Source organism: Silurus meridionalis, chromosome 9, assembly GCF_014805685.1.
Source record: "Silurus meridionalis isolate SWU-2019-XX chromosome 9, ASM1480568v1, whole genome shotgun sequence".
Classification (NCBI taxonomy): Eukaryota; Metazoa; Chordata; class Actinopteri; order Siluriformes; family Siluridae; genus Silurus; species Silurus meridionalis.
Window position 1 is genome coordinate 26694105 of NC_060892.1, and position 21536 is coordinate 26715640.

The following is a 21536-nucleotide window of genomic DNA, read 5'->3' on the forward strand; positions in this document are numbered from 1 at the left end:
GAGAAGACCTTTATGGTCCTGGTCTTGGAGCTGAAAGCATTTCAGAAGTACCTCTGGCTCTGTTGTGTTTGTTTCCCCTTTCCACCATTGTGAGATTTTAGCTGAATACATACATGATATGAATGATGGGCTAAACGTGTGTGTGTGTGTGTATATGTGTGTGTGTGTGTGTGTGTGTGTTATGATGAGATTTGTGAAGAAGCCTCCTCTCTGTCCAGACATTTATTTCAGCCTCTGGAGTCACACGTATTGTTCATGTTTGTTGGTGTGTATATGTATGTGTTTGTGAGTGTGTGTATGTTTGTGTATGTTTATGTGTCTATCTGTAAATACACAAATGATCACTCTATCCAGTGGCTCGTGGCTCTGCCCCGTCTTGGCTCTTTTTACTCCCACACCCTTTCCTTTCTCTTCCCCTCATATTTTAATGCCATACAGACAGAACAGGAATATTTTGGTCAAGTCTCTGGAAAGCTGCTAAATGCGTCTTTAGCGCGGCTTCTTCTCTCCAAAACGTCACATGTTTGGTCAAAACGACAGTTTGTGGTCACTGCCATGTGTTGCCTTTCCAGAGCCATACACCCCCTTTTTCTCTTTGTTGGCAGAAACTGTGGACAGAATGATGAGAAAAGGAGTGTGTTTAACAGGAGGAGGGCAGTAGCGTGGGTGAGACTGTATTTGAGGGATACTGGGGTGAGTCAGCCGTGTGGTGGGGTTCAGGGGGTGATTTAGCTCAGGCTTTGTGATGGTAATAATGGCACATGCATGCTAGCCTGGCGGAAACACACAGGAGCTGCAGTGTGACGTCAAAGAAACTCCAAGTGTGATTACATGTTTGGAAATGAGATTTTTTTACTGCATATAGTGTTGTGTTTTGTCCAAATTCTCCCTGCAGAGGTTTTAATTAAACCACACATGCATTATTATTTTGAACTGAGGAACACACTGTATTTACAATATTACACTGTATTACAGTAAAACACTGTATTTACAACATTACACTGTGTTACAGTAAAACACTGTATAACACTTAAACACTGTATTACAGTAAAACACTGTATTTACAATATTACACTGTATTACACTAAAACACTGTATTTACAAAATTACACTGTATTACACTAAAACACTGTATAACACTAAAACACTGTATTACAGTAAAACACTGTATTTACAATATTACACTGTATTACACTAAAACACTGCATAACACAAACACTGTATTACACTAAAACACTGTATTACACTGAAACACTGTATTTACAATATTACACGGTATTACACTAAAACACTGTATTTACAATATTACACTGTATTACACTAAAACACTGTATTTACAATATTACACCGTATTACAGTAAAACACTGTATTTACAATATTACACTGTATTACACTAAAACACTGTATTTACAATATTACACCAGACACAGTAAAACACTGTATTTACAACATTACACTGTATTACACTAAAACACTGTATCTACAAAATTACACTGTATTACACTAAAACACTGTATAACACTAAAACACTGTATTTACAATATTACACTGCATTACAGTAAAACACTGTATTTACAATATTACACTGTATTACAGTAAAACACTGTATTTACAATATTACATTGTATTACACTAAAACACTGTATTTACAATATTACACCGTATTACAGTAAAACACTGTATTTACAGTATTACACTGTATTACACTAAAACACTGTATCTACAAAATTACACTGTATTACACTAAAACACTGTATAAAACTTAAACACTGTTTTACACTAAAACACTGTATTTACAATATTACACTGTATTACACTAAAACACTGTATTTACAATATTACACAGTATTACAGTAAAACACTGTATTTACAATATTACACTGTATTACACTAAAACACTATCTACAAAATGACACTGTATTACAGTAAAACACTGTATTTACAATATTACACTGTATTACAGTAAAACACTGTATTTACAATATTACACAGTATTACAGTAAAACTGTATTTACAATATTACACTGTATTACACCAAAACACTGTATCTACAAAATTACACTGTATTACACTAAAACACTGTAGTACACTAAAACACTATCTACAAAATGACACTGTATTACAATATTACACTATTACACTGTATTACAGTAAAACACTGTATTACAGTAAAACACTGTATTACAGTATTACACTGTATTTACAATATTACACTGTATTACACTAAAACACTGTATTTACAATATTACACTGTATCACACTAAAACACTGTATTACAGTATTACACTGTATTACACTAAAACACTGTATTACAATATTACACTGTATTACACTAAAACACTGTATAAAACTTAAACACTGTTTTACACTAAAACACTGTATTTACAATATTACACTGTATTACACTAAAACACTGTATTTACAAAATTACACAGTATTACAGTAAAACACTGTATTTACAATATTACACTGTATTACACTAAAACACTATCTACAAAATGACACTGTATTACAGTAAAACACTGTATTTACAATATTACACTGTATTACAGTAAAACACTGTATTTACAATATTACACTATTACACTGTATTACAGTAAAACACTGTATTTACAATATTACACTGTATTACACCAAAACACTGTATCTACAAAATTACACTGTATTACACGAAAACACTGTAGTACACTAAAACACTGTAATTACAATATTACACCGTATTACACTAAAACACTGTATTACACTAAAACACTGTATTTACAAAATTACACTGTATTACACTAAAACACTGTATAACACTAAAACACTGTATTTACAATATTACACTGTATCACACTAAAACACTGTATTTACATTACACCGTATTACAGTAAAACACTGTATTTACAAAATTACACTGTATTACACTAAAACACTGTATAACACTAAAACACTGTATTACACTAAAACACTGTATTTACAATATTACACTGTATTACACTAAAACACTATCTACAAAATTACACTGTATTACAGTAAAACACTGTATTTACAATATTCACTGTATTACACTAAAACACTGTATTACAGTAAAACACTGTATTTACAATATAAAATAAATCTCTAAAAGACTTTTCACCACGTTACACTCAACACTCAGGACTTTACTGCGGTTAATTGGACGAGTGTGAAGTCTGGTGTGTCGGACACAAAGCCAGTAATGAGTGTGTGATTTTGGAAACATGTCTCTGAATAAGATTTGGATGAGCTTAGTTTCAAAAGCGTGGAGTGACACACGTCCCGAAGGAACAGGAACAGATGTCAGTACAGCTGGAGAGGCTGGACACCAGTTCCAGCCGAGACACTGGGACATGCCTGAGTTTCTGTCAGTGTGAGGTTGAAGGGTTGACTCACAGGGAATAAACAAAGTAAAAAAGTAAAAAAGGACATCAGAATAATGTGCGTGGGAGAAGAGGATGTGGAGATGTTGAGTTGACGGCACACGTCTCTAAATTATAGCAAAGTGACCTGAAGACTTTCCAGCTTTTATAAATAAGATTAGGATTTTCTATCTTTTGTACATGATGATATTCACTCTTTTCCTTCCTTAAAGCTTTAATCTGCTCTAATTCAGAAAGAAGTCACTTCACTTCACGTCACAGGCGATAAATAAATCCTTCTGCATCTCTACAGGGTCTGAAATGGAAACTCAGGCTTGAAGGTCCTGTTTCTCAAACACTGTTAATCATTTACAAAACAAGAGACAACTCACGTTTTTTATGACTTTTGAGCTTGTAATTGTAAATAATGTATGGAAGTTTGACTCCTACGTTCTGCCCGTACCCTGAACTCTGAGATCGCTCTGTATACTGTGTAACAGAAACACGCTTTCGAGGAAAGTCCCAATTTTAAAAGTAGTGTTTACTTTCTGTGCTTTTCTCCTTTAGTCCTCGCAATACACCTCAGTTTACTAACACCGAACCAGAGGACATTTTACACGCTGTAGAAATTACTCTTTTCCTACTGTAGGAAATATTCCACTGGAACTTCTTAGAATCCATAGTAATTTAATTATAGACTGAAGCAACAATATAAATATAGCAATATATAAAAATAAATGGTTTGTGTTATTGAAGGTAATTCATGGCACACTTTGCACCCTGGTTTTCAGCATGAACACAACAGTGTCTCTTTGTTGCTCAGTAATAATCACAGAGTATCACCACACCCTGTAAAGCCCACTATCTCTCTCAGACCCTCATAATACTGTCACACTGGATCCCATTGCCTGTTGATTGTGGCTGGGCGTGGGGATGGTCGAGGTTAAAACCGCCTGCACTTGAGGTTTCCTTTCAACTCTGGGTTTGTCAAGCAGGCTGGAGTTAATGCAAACCCCCTGTCTCTCACTGAAACCAGTCTTCAGTGAGCACTCCCACTGGTTTTACACGTACCTTTTAATTACATGTGGCCCCGAACAAAGACAAGAGCACACAATAGTCTTGGCCGCAGGTTCAGTAAACTTCACTCGCCTTCATCACAAATGGCCATTTGTTCCATTTGTACAGTCGAGACGTCGACTATGTGGTTTTTTTAATATATAAGGGTTCATGATGGTGTTAAAATACATAACGTTATATATTTATATTTCCATACACAAGATATTTATCTAAAATAATTTATTATGCTGTGTTTGCTACTTCAGGGATCCAAAGGTCTCCTAGACACGTCCCACTGGAGCCAGGAGTCAACTTCTGCCCTTGATCTCTTCACTATAAATGATGTCTGAAGGTTGAGTTCAAATGTAGCTAAATAATTTTTCCAGGGTGGGAATTGCTTTTAACACTTAATGAGACCACCCAGGATTTGTGCTGTTTAATTGCTACCATTCTCTTCTCTGTTCTCTCTCACTTCCCCTCTTTCTATGTGTACATGTGTAAATTCTAATCTCATTACACTTCTTACACTCATGCTGTTCTCATGTCATAGCTGTAGATGATTAGTTATAGCTCCTCCGCCAAATCATCAACGTCCAATAAAAATCCACTATTTTATGTGTGAGAGAAAGAGAAGATGTACCAGTTACACAAAACCTCTCACAAGGCCAGGAAAGCATTCTGTAGAAAAGGGAGTGTAGATGATCTAAATGTCACAGTGATGAGCCACAGTGCGTGATTCATATCTGTTCATTTCAGTATCTGCTAAAACAAACTATGCTCCGAGGTTCAATATTTGATCTTCAAAACCAGCAGCCGTTTATTGTACGGTTGCTGCACCTTCATAAGTGCAACGTGTGTCTCGTAATATTCTGAAAAGCTCGATATAATTAGACGTAATGGGTTTTACGAGCAGATAGAAGCTGCACTGATGGTCTGCCTGGTGGTCAAGCAGCTACTACAAGAGTGGTGTACAGTAATGAGTAAGAGCGTTTATAGAAGCATAAAGAATGGGCATGAAGTGTGTCAGTAATTGCACTTGGCACAAACAAAGCAATGTTTTGGTAAACTGCACACAACATAGAGGAAAATATCCACTAATAAGAATGAAGCGATGAGATTAAAACTGAGCTAAAAATCAGAACTCGGTTAATTATAAAACAGCCCATTAAACATCAGGAAACTGGTTTAAGGTGAAAATGTGATTAAAACTATGTCTATTAATGAACATTTTTGGGAAAAATGTGAAAATGAATCTACACTAACTGTGTAATCAATCAACTGATTGGATTTTATTCTCTCGCATTCAGAAGTGTCTTCCAAATGAATCAATGTAAATAAAATGTAATTGTAAATAAGATGTTCCCATTGAAATAGTCTTTGTAAGTATAGACAATTTACACTTCTACACGCAAATGAGACAAAGTGCAATGGGCTTCATATAAATCAGGGGAGATCGATCTTTTCACAAAGAGCTGGTGTGGGTGCAGGTTTTCATTCCAATCAGTTACAGGCTACATCTGATAATCATTGAAGATAAAAAACATCAGATTTTAACTGATAGAAGTTGGTGTGAACCTGCCTGGTTGCCTGGTTGGAATAAAAACGGTGTGTTTAGAAAGTTTAGAAACCCCTGATATAATGTAATGAGATCATGTGAGACCTGAACATTTAACAAGTTCTTTTTATTTCGTTTTCCCATGATGAAGATGCGACGCCATTATCACATCCCAGATCTTATCACCTCCTTTCACACTTTAGTATAATCAGACCATGAGAATAAAAAAGATCAGTTTATGATGAGAGGATGAAAGGATTACAGGATGAGAGGATGAATGGATGAGAGGGTTGATTTAACACTGCTTCTGAATAAATCACTGCATTAACAGCATTCTGTAGATGTTTTATTCTGAGACACTTACAGAAGCTTTGTAATGTGCATCAGAAACATCCCTCACTAATACATATAAGTCAAGGTTTAAGAATATTTCCAAGCAAGGTCAGCTTTGTGGAGATGCTCCTTTAGGTTCTGCAAGTTGGTGTGGATTAAATAGAATGGTCTGTGTTTAGGGTGAGGGGAGGAGGAGAATTCTTGTCAGAAAAAAGAAGGTTTGGAGTGAGACGGAGGGCGAGAGAGAGAGAGAGAGAGAGAGAGAGACGGGTGGGGGCCAAACCAGCCTGTAATTTAGGCGACTTCTGCACACTTCTGCCTTCTTCAAACCGCCACTCCAGCAGCCTCGTGTATGAGCCATGCAGCTAAAGATCCTGATGAAACGATGAGCTGAGAAACAGAGACACAGGCTGAGTTCAGGAAACCACTTAAGAGAAAGAAAACCAGTCGAGGACATTGCTAAGCCTCTTACAGACCTGAGCACGCCTATATTTATTCCACAAGGCCACCACGCCCGTACATATAAATATAACCACCCTGGACTAAAAATAGCTGCTAACTGGAGGCTATTAATAGCTCCCAAGTCCGATCTTTAGACTGTCAGAACATTTCAGGCATGAGGCATGAGTAATCATTACTGGGAAAAGAAACGACCCACTGTTTTTTTCTCTCCCTCTCTCTCTCTCTCTCTCTCTCTCTCGCTCTCTCTCTCTCTCGCTCTCTCTCTCTAGCTTAGTGTGAGTGGCTCCAGTAATTTAGCTGCTCATGAAGACGTCTATTGTGCTTCAGTGTGACGCCTCAGGGTGCGAGTCTGCGTACACTCTCTTTCCAGCATTTTGGAGAGACTGGTGGAACACACTGCACGCCATTGTCTACCTTTAACACACGATAGGTTTGGTGTACAAGAGCACTTATTATCAAACTGTGCCCACTCCCTATAGGTCATATAACCCACTGTCACAGTCACAAAATAAACACAACGTGAGCTCATAGGCGCATGCACTGGAGGCTCATAGAACAATGACCAAAATCCACCTCTGTCCATTATATTATAACACAAACCAAATAGGGTGAAGATCAGAGAAGGTAAACACGAGTTTGTATGTTTTATAGGGAGGAAAAAGAAACTAAGATTTATCTAGAGTCAATAAAATCCTGTGCAAATTGTGATTACTGAGAACTTCTAGTAAAGTAGCGCTGAACTGCTTAGGATTCTTTAAAGATCTTTCCTTAAATGTTACCATGGAAAGCACACAATATTTATATGGCAGCCTGTCAAAAATATCCAGGAATGTTTGCTGGTCTTCCAAGTAATCGTGAATTATCCTAAAGAATTATTCAAAGGAAAATGATAACACACACACACACACACACACACACACACACACACACACACACACACACACACACACACACACAGAGAGAGCAATCAGTTTTTAGTTTCCTGAATGTGTCTTTATTCTGTCCTTGTTCTGGTTTCAACATCTGCTGGAAACTAGTAACTGGTATGTTTAATTAGGCATGAGCTACTGGTTTATGGAGGTGAGATAAAACTCCAAAGATGCTGTGATTAAAGGCATCACATGGTGCACTGAAAGTTCTTTACAGCCTGTTCGAGTCGCTTGAGCATGCAGAAGCATGGAACCAGTTCTAGAAAAGCAGCCCAAACGGTGCACTCGTGCCTTCAGCAAAACCTCACAATTTGTAAGAGAGCTTGGGCTGTAAATATTCTGTGGGTGGGAACCAGAAACCTGGGCTTCATGCAGATGAGACAGATTCTCGTACCTGGTGACCTCGGGGTGGGAGTTTGACTGGAGCACAGAAATAGAAGCAGGCTGGGTGGCACATGCTCATTACAGATCACCCACAGATCAGAGCTTTATGAGCACGAAAGGGGTGGAAAAATCATCTGGAGCCAGGCAGAATGTCTCTATGTCTGTACCTCTTTGTAAAGAAAGCACAAGCTGGTTGGTTTTTCTGGGAAGGGCCAGTCCTCCCTCCCTCCACCTCTCCCTCCATCTCTCCCTCCACCCTTCTCTCTCTGCTTGCTTACCTACATATTCCAAAGCTCTGTCTGAAACGACACCCTGTCCTGTAAATAGAGCACAGTTTTCACAATCCTGAGATTATAGTGAAGAAAATCCAAAAAGCAGCATGAAAGGTGTGAACATACAAATATTCATGCTGGTGGTGCACAAAACTGATTATATACAATTTTATATCTGTTCTCTCTTTTAAGCCCTACAGTCATTTAGCAGAGCTGCTGAGTGGAGTTCTGTTAAAAACACATTTACCACTGCCCTTTTCAGTGCATCGAGCCCAAAGTGCTCCTCTATCCAAGCTTCTTCATCAGGAAGTGTATAAATGCATGCATGAACTTTTCCCCAGTTTACAATCAGACATCTTCTGTCTAAGGTTCAGGAGTAACAGTAGGTTTACAGCAGGAACATTCTTTGTGTGCTGCAATATTATTCCATTCTTTATCACGGTGGATGAATAAGGCATGCTGAAGTGTTTCGAAACTTCAGAGAACAGATTTTCTTTTTCCGCATTCCAGTCATAGCAGCCGCGTAACTGAATTTCCGCCCTCACGTCCCAGATGAAACCTTCTCCTCACCCTGCTTTCCGGAATAACATACATGCTTTTTGGGGTGATTGGTGTGTGGAGCTTCTCGGCCTCGTTCAGATTTCTATTAATTTTGAAATAATTCAAATGCACTTAAGCCTGATGATTGTGCAACTCGTGTCAAGGTCACGGATCACCCTTGAGATGTGGGGTTACACCGTTTCTCCTCCAGTCGGTTTTCCTTTTACCTCCTGTGTTCCGAAACCCGAACGCTACGTGCTTTCTGCGCGCGCTCCCGAGCCGGGGGAATCCACGCGAAGCAGAAATTGCCCATATTTGGTCAATGACGTTCCCGTAGCTACCGATGCGCAAGAGCGCTGCGTAAGAGCGACAGAAGCCCGACTTAGCGCACAGAAGCTCCACAAATAGACACGTCCTGAGCACACGTGTAAAATACTGGAGTATAGAATGTTGCTAATCTGAGGTGTGTATCTGAACCCAGCAGTGGAAATAAAGTGTATTTGTGCATTACACTACATGTCGCACTCGGTTTCAGTGTGTATGTGCCAAATAACATTTTATTTGATATTCTCTCTCTCTCTCTCTCTCTCTCTCACACACACACACACACACACGCACCATCACCTGCTGTGTTCAGGAATTTATTATCGATCTGTCTGAAGGGACATTTTAAGTAGTGTTACGAGCTGATTACCTTCTGCTGGACAATTATTTATCTCTATTCTTCATCTCTAATGGACCCCCTTGAGTTCTAAGTGTCTACCTGTTGCTCCTGGGCCCCCACACACACACAGTGTGTAGAATTATTTTGTATTAAAAATGAAATGAAGTGGGATTGAGTGTGTTGCTCCTGACTTCCTGCACCATGACTGTTTATATCATGATCAATTACACAGGTGTCAAGCCTTCAGAGCAACTTTCCTATAAGTGTTCCAAAGACCATGATCTGAGAATGTAGAATTCAGTATGACTACAGAGTGTGTGTGAATGTGTGTGTGTGAATGTGTGTATTTGCAATAGAAGTGTCCCAGAATCAAAAGTATTGCCAAAGTAAACAATGTTGAATGATCTCAGATGCCTGTTCCCTGAAGTGTAGTGATGTAACAGTGGCGGATGTGATGCAGATGCCAGTAGATGATGTGAAAACTCAGCAAACAAACTGTAAGATGCCCAGTTGGTCAACCTGCCCCCCCCTCCCCTCCAAGTCAAACCATCAGACAAAAGCTTAAATTACACAATAATTTATTGAGTCAGCATTTGTATTTACATCATTTTCAGCACATATATTACTCTTATTAAATTAGGGGAAATAAATTACACAACAGTATTTCATAGTTTGCATGTCCACAGGGACTCGAACACCCCCGTGTCCTCAAACACTGGCCTTCTTCTGCAGTCTTTACAATGCAGCTGCAGTCCACATGTTTCTACAAGCAGCATAAAAAGGGTTCTTATTAAAGATGTTAGTCCAACAAACGAGAAATTGCGTTTTAAAGCAGTGAAGTCCAGCAGCAGGTTTCTATCATGCAGGACAATGTCTCTGTCTCTCTCTCTTTCGGTCCATGGCTCGTGGGAATACGAGTGCGGCGCTCCTTCGCAGCGCGCATGCGGGCTCTTGTTCTCCTCCACACCGCGTGGTCCTGCGGTTCTCCAGGTTTCTCCTCCTCCTCCTCCACCACCGCAGAGCAGCGCACCCTCACAGCGGAGGACGAAACTGGGCCGCGAGACCCAACGTCAGTCCTGAGGAACTTTCCTTTCTTCATCCTCCGGCGGTATCTGACGCAGAGCGGTGAAAATAAAAATCCCCGCGTCTCCTCGTCTCGTGCTTTCGCTCCTCACACACACACACACACACCGGCGTGTCGGTTCGGTTTTTCTTCGCGCGACTGCACGTCTCCTCGCTCAGCGCTCGCGCAGGGACAGACACGGAACCCACTGGTTCCTGCAGCGGCTCTCATCGCAGTAGTTTCCCACCTCCTTCAGCGCAGGAGATTTCAGCGGTTCACACTGGGGATTCTGCAGGACACAAACACACGTTAATCATCTGCCCTGAACTGAGGGACACGTGCAAATCTAACACAATGCTCGTGAAAAATAAGAACTTACAGTGACCAGGATGCAGTGGAAATCTCGAGGCTCGCTGTTGTTGTTGTTATTGTTGTTCTCCTCGGAGCTCGGTTCTCCGATCACCTGCTCCAGGCGCCTCAGCCCGGACACACGGAGGATGTTAATGTCGTTCTCGCAGCAGAAAGCCTGCAGGAGAGTGAAATGGATCTGAAGAGCAATGTCGTCCTCGTCCTCCTCGTCCGTGGCCAGCACGCACAGCACCACGCTGTCAGGATCTCTGTGATCAGGAGAACATTCAGGTCAGTTCGGTGTCAATAATCAACTACACTGTAGAGAACAGGAGCTCTGCTGAGTTTCTGGTGGAAGGTCAGATACTTACACATTCATGAGCTTTGCAGATTCGTACACGCCGACAGTAAGACAGTCCTGTCTCTGCGCTGCTACCAGAAGCTCCTCTAAAGCTTCACCCACAACATCCATTCTGGACAACAGAAATAACAAATTACTGAATAACTGCTGCAGATCAGCGGCTCCAGGCTTCATGCCCTGGAGAAGAAGTGTCAGTGTGTGTGCATGCAGGATCAGGGAGGGATCACTTACTTTTTATCAGTGCTGTTGTTTCCAACCACTTCTTCCAGAGTCATGATGTTCTCAATTAATCAATAGAAGGCAAATCCAAACAGCTCCAAACTCCAAGTGATAGATCCGTAAAAAGCTCGTGACTGAGTAATCCGAAATGACGTGTACTTTAGTCCTGGTTCCTGTTCGAGTTCGGGTTCGGGTTCCTGCTCGCGCTCGTGCCGCTGGTGAACTTCTGCCGGCTCTCGAGAAACCCAACACTTATACGTGCTCGAGACTGTGGGCGTGGCTTCAGCCAACGCTCAGGCTTACGATTGGTCTGGAAGCAACCGGGAACCGTCTGTTCCTTTCTCGTCATTGGTGGTTTACGGATCATCACGCAAAGAGCCCACGTGGGCTGAAACCCCCCCCCCCCCACACACACACCTATTGCAGTTATGTAGTTGTTTATGTCGCTTTTGAAAGTGCTGGAATTTCCTGGGTTTCCCGTCTGCAGTTACATTACAGTGAAGGTGAACAACTTACATCATACCGGTGTTCAAACTCAAATAAACAATAACTATTTTAAAAAAGTTTTTTTTTTTTTTTTACAGGTAAATAAACTTTACACACACACACACACACACACACACACACACACACACAATAAATGCATGTACTTGTTTCTGCACCGTGCACGGGCTTTACACGTGTAACTTTACCTATTAAATGTTAATCAAATGATTTCCAGGAATAAATGAACACCTTGTTTTTTAAAGTTTTGATTTCAGTGGTGTATTTAAGCCATTAGTTGTTGGTTTTTGGGGCCACACCGCCTGCAGGTCTGCTGCTGTGCATTTTGGGGGAAAACTCATGGCCAGTGTGCACCAGCTTTCCAGAAGGTGATCGGATTTATCCACATTACCTGGAACTTTCCTCACTCACTGTTCTCTTTCCAGCTCTAATTATAGGAGACTCCTGCAGTCCCAGAATGCTGATGGTTCTGCAGCACTGGCCTCATGAAACCTATTTATAAGGACAGTTAATATGGGCATGCTTTATGCCTTTATTTTTTTTTAGCACAGGGTCATTACATAAGCAAAATGTATTTCCTTATCGTAGTATCAGGTCTTGCTGTTTGCTCTTTTACTGCTGAGGGTAAATAATTCATACATAGCCGATGCTTGACCACTATGGTGAAAAACATGCTCCTAGCCTTTAGCCTGTGGCTATGGCTTTGGCACAGAGAAAGAACACCTTACTGAAGCTTCTTGGATTAAATCCATTTTATGGCGCAGTGACGCCCCTCAGTGGATGAGGACATTATGTTCCGGACACTCAGCAATCTTTATATAACAATACACCACTGGTAGAATCTATAATTAAGCTACTGACACCTGGCGGTTACTAAACGCAACTGCATCCTTATATAAACAAGAAAAACACTAACAGACAGACAGACAGACAGACAGACAGGATAAACAATTAAACGTTTTAGTTTGTTGCTATTTTAGTCAGCTTGTGCCAGAAATGTACTCGTATCTAATATATTATATATATATATATATATATATATATATATATATATATATATATATATATAAATCCGGTTTTACTCGCTCTATATATTGTTTGCGTGCATACATACATGCGTGTGTGTGTGTGTGTGTGTGTGTGTGAGTGCGTATGAGGTTGGTCTACAATGAGCCACACACTGCCTCTCTCCTCGATGTTTTTGCATTAGTGAGCAGCGCTTCTTTGACACCTCTGTAATGAAGGTGTAATATACAGGAAGCAGTGTCCCCGTGTCCTCTTATGCTGGGACAGTTGCCCCTGCAGATGGAATACACACCGGATCCCCACTCTGGTTATAATCACTCACAGATCCACTCGTATTCAGATCAGGTCTGACTGAAGGTTCTGGAGACATGTAGATGATGAGGCTCTGCACTTCCCTAAACACATGAAATTTCTGCAGCTGGATGAGGAGACTAATGAACCGAACAGCCGAGTTTTACTCTAATTTGTCGAGTCGACTCTTTGAATCGGCTCTTTGTAGCACACTACTGCTCTTCAATAAAGATAAATACTATTTGTACCTAGAAAATGTGTTATTTTGCCCGTTCTTGTGTTTATGTTTTGCCTATGCCTTATGTTTATAATTAAATTCCCTGCTTGGGTTTCAGCCTAACCGGGGCAGTAGAGAAGTTTGAGAAGCAAAAGTGTCGACTCTTAAGAATGGGTTCATCCAATTGATCCGACTCACTAAAAAGTTCCAAACTCATTTCGGCCAATCAGATCTTTACATCAATTGTGACGCAGCAGATTTAAAGCTCAGAGTTGTAAAGGGTTTCAGCTGAGACACGGAGGAAACCAGCTGGAAACTCAGCAGGTCTGGCAGCGCTTTCACAAGCTGCTTAGTTTGGATTTTGTCGTAATCCTGTATTATGAGTGAGAAGGTGGAGTATCTCCAGCATGTCTTCTCCCGTCTTCACCGACATCTTTCAGTGTAAAGACACTGAGCTCCTGAAAGGGTTTTCCTGCTGCACTGATGATGGCCTGAATGAAAGCTTGGATGGGTGAGATGAAACTGTGTTCATGTGATACGCTGGTGTTTCCCAGCAGTGCTGTTGTGAGGGTTTGGTTTAACAGTAGACCTCAGTTCTACCAATTGGTGTGTATTCAAGCCACTAATGCACACTGGGTTGCAGGAGCTCAGCAGAACTGACTGATGTGTTTGAAGAGGAAGGGTGTGAGACTGAAGTCTGGACTCCACCAGCAAGTGAACTCGGATGCAAAATAGCAGCCCAGCTTGAGTTCTACCTCTCTGATGAGAATCTCGAGGCTGATGCCTTCCTGTTAAAACATGTCCAGAGGAACAGTATGGGTTTTGTCAGCCTAAAGTTGCTGACCTCGTTTAAAAAGGTGAGTTGGTTGTAGAGTATCTGCCTGTTAGACATGTTTGAACCTTTTCAGGGAAGTTAAGAGACTAGATTTGTTCTTTTACTTTCACTGAAATGAGGATTATTGACGGCCTCCACACAGATCTTGATTCTTCTTCCTACTTTGGCAGATACGTGATCTGACACGTGATTGGCGCACTACTCTGGCTGCTGCCCAAACATCTCCACACCTTGAGGTGAACGATCTGGGAACTAAAGTAAGACGGAAAACTCCGATCCCTGACCGCCTGCTCTGCATCCCCACCACTAAACTACTGCTGGTGTGGAACTTCCTGCTCAATGCCGGTTCTAAACTTAAGGACTGCGATTCATCTAGAACTGAGCAACAAGGGATCATGGAGACTGCCATGCACATGTTTGGTTCTCATGGCACAATCACTTCTCTTCGTATCCTTCGTCCAGGAAAAGAAGTTCCAGCAGAGCTCAAACGCTATTCCAAGAAACACACCGAGCTCGGACGCAAGCTGTGTGCTGTGGTGGAGTACGAGTACCTGGATGGGGTTCGTAAAGCATACGAAATCCTAAAAGCGCAGGAACAGGCACAAGGTGGGAAAGGTATCCGCGTGGTTCTCCTCAGGAGCCGAGGAACACGGAAGCAAGAGAGCAGCCTGGGCCGAGCAGACGAGGAGTCTGAGGAGGGCACTGATCATGACTTCTCAACAAAGCGGAACCGGAAGTCCAAGAAGCACTTGTACTGTTTGGAAGATTCGGTTTTATACAGTTCCTCAGAGTCTGACTTCGCTCCAGCTTCACCACGTCCTAACCGCAGAGTCTCTCGCCCTCAGGCTCAGTACGGCAGCCCTCTGACCATCCCACGTGTTTCCCTTTCCCATTCCGACCCTTACAGAAACCCTCTGGCCAGTCCAGTGGGAAGTCCTCTCCTCCCACACAAGCTCTTTCTTGGTGGTCATACTGCCTCACCACTAGCTACTTCTCCATTAAGCAGCACTCCCACTTCAGTCTGCCTATCATACAACCGGAGCAGGAGCTCAGGAGATTTCTCTCAGGACAGCGCAGGGTACGGTGGGAGTCCGTGGGTCCAACGGCGCCGAAATGCTGCACAGGCGTTTTTTCTAGAGAAAAGCTGCACCTTGAGCCCAGATCCAATAAAAGGTGCCATTGGTGTGGAAGTTCTGCGCCAGCCGCTGGGTCCTGATGGAACTAAAGGGTTCCACAACTGCATTGGAAGAGGAAAAGTTCTGCTGCCTCACTGATCCTCGCATGTGGATGTGTGGGTCAATCCAAAATGCAAAACTTTTTATCTGTGTTTAATCATCGTTTGTGATTTAAAAAAAAGTTCCTTCTTGGTAATTTTGTATTAAAGAATAAATAAAGGTTGAATTGTGATTCTGACTTTTATTTCTTTTATTATTTGGCAGGTGATTTTCCTCAGTGTGTTTTAGGATCAAGGATCAAACGTTTCATGGAGCTTTTGATTGTGGAGATGGACAAGGGTTTTTTTTTTTTTTTTTTTTTGATTAAAAAAAATAAACAGCTAGAATAACAAAATAGTTTATTAATGTAGAATAAATAATTCCAGTGATCACATTTGAGGCACCAATTAACTCTGTAGAAAAGAAACAGTAACACACACATGCCTGGATTACACAAGCACCGTGCCATGATGCAGTAGCACTTCACCTTCGCATAAACCAGAGTAAAATATTTCAGTTTTTGTTTCCCAGCTTTAATGTTCCACAACATTCGAGAATTAGAACATGTGCAACAGTCACCAATAATTAAGTGATTGTTAGTTCACACTCTCAAATAAACTGATTTCAGGGGTGAATGAAACGAATCATCCAACAACCCAAAGAGATGGAACTGAATCTCCGCCGTGTTCAGACGGAACCCAACATTCAACTGAAAGTAAAATAAATGTGAATTAATACCAAGAAGATGAAGAGGAAAATTACAACTTGATTAACAAATCATTTACATATCGATTATTTTGGAGCCCAGACATCTCCGTCTGTCCGTCTCATGAAGGTCATGTACCACATGAGAGAGGTTTCTTCTCCCGTTTGTCTCTTTCTGAATGATTGGGTGTATTTTAGTTCCTCCAGCTTTACTGAGATCATGTCATGGAGCAGTTTGCTGTCTCGTACCCACACTAGTGTTAAAAACATCATTCATTAAACAGGAAAGACATTTAGAGAAAAAGAACCATTCGAAAGCAAGTCAACACTTCTTGTGGATGAACTTCCACATCTGCTCTACTAAACACACTAAATATGCAAACAGGACACATCCACTTTCATACTGTTGTTCCGAACATCACACCCTCCAGCTCGGGATCGTCCAAGTCATCGTCACTCAGGGAAAAGTCTTTGTGATTGGACAGACCACAGGGGCTGCAGTTGGACTCTCCGTCTGTGAGTGAAGTATCTGCTGTGACGTTTCCCAGCTCAGTCACAGGCCCCATTCTCTCCACCTCGGCCATCTGAGCCAGCATGCTGTCTAACAGAGGACGGCTTTTACAGATGTTGTCCAACAGCTGGCAGCGGTGCTGCAACTGCCCAATCAGGGAATCTTTCTCCTTCACCGTGTGCTGGAGCTTCTGAATGGATTCCTCAGACTGACAGAGCTTCTCGTGGAGGTATGAAATCTCCCTTAAAAACACAGAAGGAAAAAGTTTTACATTCAGTCACGATGGAATAAAAAAGATTTACTCTAAGTTTAACCACCACCACAACCACCACCACCACCACCACCACCACAACCACAACCACCACCACCACCACAACCACAACAACACTGCTTGGATTTATTTATCTAAATAAACCTGGAGCTGAGGATGAGGCTGGAGGAGGAACACAGACATGCAGGAAGGAAATGAACAACTTCTCAAACACACACACACACACACACACACACACACACATTGTACATCACTACTGTATTTTGAACAGTATGTATGTGTGTGTGTGTGTGTGTGTGTGTGTGTGAGTGAGATCTACCTGTCCTTGTTTTCAGTTATCTCCTGTGTCGCTGCTCTGAGGTGTTCATCTTTCCGGATCAGACTCTCGGCCTGCTCTCGCAGTGTGATCTCAGCTGCCTCCAGCTTCTGCTCCAGATCTGCCACTCTCCTGTGCAGAGCAGCCAGATGTGCGTTCGCCTCCCTGATCTGTACCGGTGATGGAGACGACATGTCACTCAACCTGTCAGGGGTGAAATCAGCGAGTATCATCATCACCATCATCATCATCATCACCACCTTTATCTTCATCACCACCTTCATCATTATTACCACCTTTATTATTATCATCATCATCATCATCATCATCACTTTCATCAGCGCATTCTTCACCATCATCACCACCTTATCCTCATTAAAATGATCACCACCGGCATCATCATCATCATCATCATCATCATCATCACATTCCTCACCACCATCAACACCACATTCATCATCATCCTCCTGGCCGGAAGTACCACACTCATCACCATCATCATCCTCCTGACTGACCAGAAGTACCACACTCATCATTATCATCATCCTCCTGACTGACCGGAAGTGCCACACTCATCATTATCATCCTCAGTGCTGGTGTGTTCTCAGCTTCAGCGCACAGACTCACTGTTTCCGGAGTGTCCGATCAGGAGCAGGAGGAAGAGGAGGAGGAGGAGGATCTCCTGCAGGGTGAGAGAGAAGAAAGCAGTGATCAGTGGAGGAGCTTCATGAGCTCGGAGCTTCTCAACTCAGCCTTCAGTTTCGCTCTCACACACTGACGCTCCTAAACACCATCACTTCCTGTTTACCCATAAGTCTCAGCGACGGGAAAACTACTGTACCGTCATTAATATTATTCTACAGCCATGAAAAATAAATATAATAATCACACATTTATCTCTAATCTGTTCATCTCGCTCTCTCTCTCCCTCTCTCCCTCTCTTCAGCGACTCCGCAACATAAAATAGTGATGTGTCGACTCTATAAACCGACTCTTTTAAATGAAGGCGAAGAGTCGATTCGCACAACTTCCTTTTTCACTATACAGATTTTCCTTTTATTTATCTCGTATTTTAGTACAATGTTAGTGGAAGCTTTAGCTCTTTATCTCATCACTCCACCAGAGTTAATCAGTTCCACATTAGTAACACTGCAGTCTCAGTGTCTTCTGATGCTGCTTTCATTATTTAATGCAATTATACGTTTTGTTTCTTGTCCTCTGTGTCCATGTGTATGGGCAGATAATCTGCTAAAACCCCTGATTTATTTGCCTCTATGTCCAATTTATTATAAAATCTCACTGTCTTTCAGCAAAACATAAAACATTCAGAAATCCAAAAGAGTCGACTCTTTTGATAAACCGAATGATTTGACACAACGATTCGATTCTCTACAAGTCGTGTAACCTGTAGCAGCTCCGCCCCGGAAGAGAAGCTCTAAAGCGCGAATGGCTGTGTCCCAAATCAATCACTCACTCACTCCCTCTGTGCACTATTTAACACGGTATATCGGATTTAGAGAACAATGCAGAGCGAAATGTAATCAGGTTTTATTGTATTACTGTAGGATCAGTTCACACTGGATCACAGATACATTAGTTTATATATAAATCTATATTTTATATGCAGATGATTTACAATAAATTATTTTTTAGATGAGATAAAGTTCACCAGTTTTCCCGTTTAATTCGATTATAAATACTTTTGTTATGAAATATTGTAGAATTGTGACTGTAATTATAATAATATATTAAAATGCTTCCACTTATGTTCATTTACTAGAAGGATTTATTTATTTATTTATTCATATTTAATAGTTTAATAGTTTTTAATAGTTTAATAATCTGGTTATGAATAATTTACATCACCTGGTTTACTCAAATTCGAGATTGTGATAGGACCTGAAACTCTCACACTGTCCTGTAGAGGGCGGTCACACACGGATCTGAGGTAAAAGCGTTCAAAGCCACCACAGAAATAGTCTCGCGATATCCCGTCCGCCTGCTGAAGTCTCGCGAGAGTTGTGTGTGTCCTTGTTCCGTCAGGATGGGTTACTGGGATCTGGAGGAAGGAAAAGATTGTGTTGGGAAAACATGGATTACCACCAAACTGGGTACCGCACTGGGTGAGCACATGCCCAGGGACTGCTGCTGCGGTCAGGGCTTTAATTTACACAGGACACCGCCTTTAGAGCAGCGGACATCTGCAGCTAGCTAACATGCTAGTAACAATGCTAACCACAGCTAACTATAGCTAACTGTCGCAAAATGTCGCTAACTGTAGCTGATTGTCTACAGCACATCATCATCAACATCAGCGTTTTATTCTGGGTTTCATTCAGATCCACTCCAAAATGTGCACGTGATCAGTGATTAAATTTCATTTCATTTCAATTTTATTTCTATAGCGCTTTTAAAAACTGATCACCTGTCTGATTTCTGATCACCTGTCTGATTTCTGATCACCTGTCTGATTTCTGATCTCCTGTCTGATTTCTGATCTCCTGTCTGATCACTGATCTCCTGTCTGATCACTGATCTCCTGTTTGATCACTGATCTCCTGTTTGATCACTGATCTCCTGTCTGATTTCTGATCTCCTGTCTGATTTCGGATCACCTGTCTGATTTCGGATCTCCTGTCTGTCTCTCATGATGATGATTCCCAGGTCTGGTTGGTTCTGCGTATCATCTCGTGTTAATCCGGCCTGAGACGTCTCTGGAGGCGTTGACGCGAGCAGTGAACGGTACAGTGACGATGGGTAAGTCCTCCTTCTTCTCCTGCTCCTCCATCTGTTTCTCCTCCTTCTCCCCCCTCATGTTTCATGGTGACGTTCTCGTGTTTTATGGAGATGTTCTGGTCCACTTGACCTTACCCTCACGTTATGGATTCTTCAGGACGTGATCATTAGCAGCAGGAATGTGTGTAGATGTGTAGCAGAAGGTTTTGGTGGTGCTAAACTGTAGCTAACAGCTGTGGCATGTTTGTGATGTTTCAGCAACTCTGGGAGCCGTATTTGGAATCACCACTTGTCTGAGTGCTCACGTGAGGGATGCTCCTGATGATCCCACCAACTACTTCCTGGGTGGATGTGCATCAGGAGCTCTTCTTGGGGCTCGAAGTGAGTACATCAACAAGAACAAACATCTCAACCATTAATCATGTTAAGGACTGAGAAATAAAGGTGTGTGTGTGTGTGTGTGTGTGTGTGTGTGTGTGTGTGTGTGTGTGTCTGCCTGCCTGCCTGCTGTAAAGCTCACAGTGCCATGACGGGAACATCCATGTGTGTGGGGCTGGGGCTCGTCGCCATGCTCACTAAAGTTGGGCAGAAGGAGGGCTGGAGGTTCTCCTCAGAACCCCGACTGTAAACTCAGATCTCACTCTGTTCATATTGTACATTACTCTAATAAATCTTTATCACACACCACAGAAGTGTTTCTCATGGGTTAGGGTTCCACTGCGTTCACCATACAGCTGTTCTTCACTTACTGACTATAAGGAACAGCCACACACACACACACACACACACACACACACACACACACACACACTTAAGACTTTAGACTCTTGTTTTTAACTCAGAAAACAGGTTACAGATTCAGTAACTTCAGGACCAGAGATCAGAAGCTCATGTAATGATGGGATTCTTCCCGCCTTTGACCACAAGGTGGAGCTGTTCACCACTGAAGCCTGTTCCTCCGGATCCTGCAGTGTGTCGCTCATAAACACGTTTTCTACATCACAGTACATTAGTATAAAACAGGGACCCCAGACTTTTTTCTGTGAGGGCCACATCGTTATTTCTTTCTTTAATGAGTTGACTATCAGTATTATTGTGAAGATTTTACTATGATTTTAAATGTATTCATTCTGCCTCCTAATGCTGGATTAGTTTATTTTGTTTTGCACCGTAAAGTCTCACGTGTAAAAACAAACGGCACGTGGCGTCAGTGATTCGCCTCTAGAGAAAAACTTAGCTCAGTATAGATTTCTGCCTGTGGGCTGTGGTTTGCGACCCCCTGGTAGAAAAGACCAGGTGTGTGTTTGAGCGCTGTGTTTGTGTCGGCACACTGCACAGGAGATGTTTCTCATAACCCTCACCGG

At 41.7% G+C, this 21536-nt stretch overlaps 4 protein-coding genes across 14 annotated transcripts; 2 read left to right on the plus strand and 2 right to left on the minus strand.

The window, feature by feature from the left end:
• Positions 1 to 10116: 10116 nt before the first annotated feature.
• On the minus strand, positions 10117 to 11775 carry gadd45ba (growth arrest and DNA-damage-inducible, beta a). Its single transcript, XM_046856716.1, has 4 exons — positions 11559 to 11775; positions 11338 to 11439; positions 10998 to 11235; positions 10117 to 10907 (listed from the first exon to the last, which is right to left on the minus strand). Exons 1-4 carry the CDS (start codon positions 11600 to 11602, stop codon positions 10794 to 10796), a joined length of 498 nt encoding a protein of 165 aa, XP_046712672.1. The 5' UTR covers positions 11603 to 11775; the 3' UTR covers positions 10117 to 10793.
• Positions 11776 to 13865: 2090 nt separating this feature from the next.
• On the plus strand, positions 13866 to 16151 carry larp6b (La ribonucleoprotein 6, translational regulator b). 2 transcript variants are annotated; one of them, XM_046858162.1, is made up of 4 exons: positions 13866 to 14095; positions 14228 to 14441; positions 14590 to 15710; positions 15859 to 16151. In XM_046858162.1, exons 1-3 carry the CDS (start codon positions 13992 to 13994, stop codon positions 15691 to 15693), a joined length of 1422 nt encoding a protein of 473 aa, XP_046714118.1. In that variant the 5' UTR covers positions 13866 to 13991; the 3' UTR covers positions 15694 to 15710; positions 15859 to 16151. The 2 variants fall into 2 exon arrangements, with proteins under 2 accessions (XP_046714118.1, XP_046714117.1); XM_046858161.1 differs by lacking the exon at positions 15859 to 16151 and having other exon boundaries at positions 13867 to 14095; positions 14590 to 15820.
• LOC124391533 (vimentin-type intermediate filament-associated coiled-coil protein-like) lies at positions 15976 to 19326 on the minus strand. 10 transcript variants are annotated; one of them, XM_046858167.1, is made up of 5 exons: positions 19303 to 19326; positions 17873 to 18118; positions 17440 to 17640; positions 17265 to 17282; positions 15976 to 17091 (listed from the first exon to the last, which is right to left on the minus strand). In XM_046858167.1, exons 3-5 carry the CDS (start codon positions 17628 to 17630, stop codon positions 16737 to 16739), a joined length of 564 nt encoding a protein of 187 aa, XP_046714123.1. In that variant the 5' UTR covers positions 17631 to 17640; positions 17873 to 18118; positions 19303 to 19326; the 3' UTR covers positions 15976 to 16736. The 10 variants fall into 10 exon arrangements, with proteins under 10 accessions (XP_046714123.1, XP_046714126.1, XP_046714127.1 ...); XM_046858170.1 differs by having other exon boundaries at positions 18064 to 18118; positions 19303 to 19321; XM_046858171.1 differs by lacking the exon at positions 19303 to 19326 and adding an exon at positions 18638 to 18651 and having other exon boundaries at positions 18064 to 18118.
• Positions 19327 to 19404: 78 nt separating this feature from the next.
• On the plus strand, positions 19405 to 20859 carry ndufa11 (NADH:ubiquinone oxidoreductase subunit A11). Its single transcript, XM_046858174.1, has 4 exons — positions 19405 to 19559; positions 20101 to 20193; positions 20431 to 20553; positions 20688 to 20859. Exons 1-4 carry the CDS (start codon positions 19481 to 19483, stop codon positions 20798 to 20800), a joined length of 408 nt encoding a protein of 135 aa, XP_046714130.1. The 5' UTR covers positions 19405 to 19480; the 3' UTR covers positions 20801 to 20859.
• The last annotated feature ends 677 nt before the right edge of the window (positions 20860 to 21536 follow it).

Coding starts and splice junctions, on each gene's coding strand:
- gadd45ba (XM_046856716.1), bottom strand. CDS start 11,602: ATGACTCTGGAAGAAGTGGTTGGAAACAACAGCACTGATAAAAA. Junction 11,236..11,337: donor TCTGCAAAGCTCATGAATGT/GTAAGTATCTGA, acceptor TCCTGATCACAG/AGATCCTGACAGCGTGGTGC. Junction 10,908..10,997: donor TCCACTGCATCCTGGTCACT/GTAAGTTCTTAT, acceptor TGTGTCCTGCAG/AATCCCCAGTGTGAACCGCT.
- larp6b (XM_046858162.1), top strand. CDS start 13,992: ATGTCTTCTCCCGTCTTCACCGACATCTTTCAGTGTAAAGACACTGAG. Junction 14,096..14,227: donor CTGAATGAAAGCTTGGATGG/GTGAGATGAAAC, acceptor ACTGGGTTGCAG/GAGCTCAGCAGAACTGACTG. Junction 14,442..14,589: donor TGCTGACCTCGTTTAAAAAG/GTGAGTTGGTTG, acceptor CTACTTTGGCAG/ATACGTGATCTGACACGTGA.
- LOC124391533 (XM_046858163.1), bottom strand. CDS start 17,723: ATGATGAAGGTGGTGATGAAGATAAAGGTGGTGATGATGATGATGATG.
- ndufa11 (XM_046858174.1), top strand. CDS start 19,481: ATGGGTTACTGGGATCTGGAGGAAGGAAAAGATTGTGTTGGGAAAACA. Junction 19,560..20,100: donor CAAACTGGGTACCGCACTGG/GTGAGCACATGC, acceptor GATGATTCCCAG/GTCTGGTTGGTTCTGCGTAT. Junction 20,554..20,687: donor AGCTCTTCTTGGGGCTCGAA/GTGAGTACATCA, acceptor CCTGCTGTAAAG/CTCACAGTGCCATGACGGGA.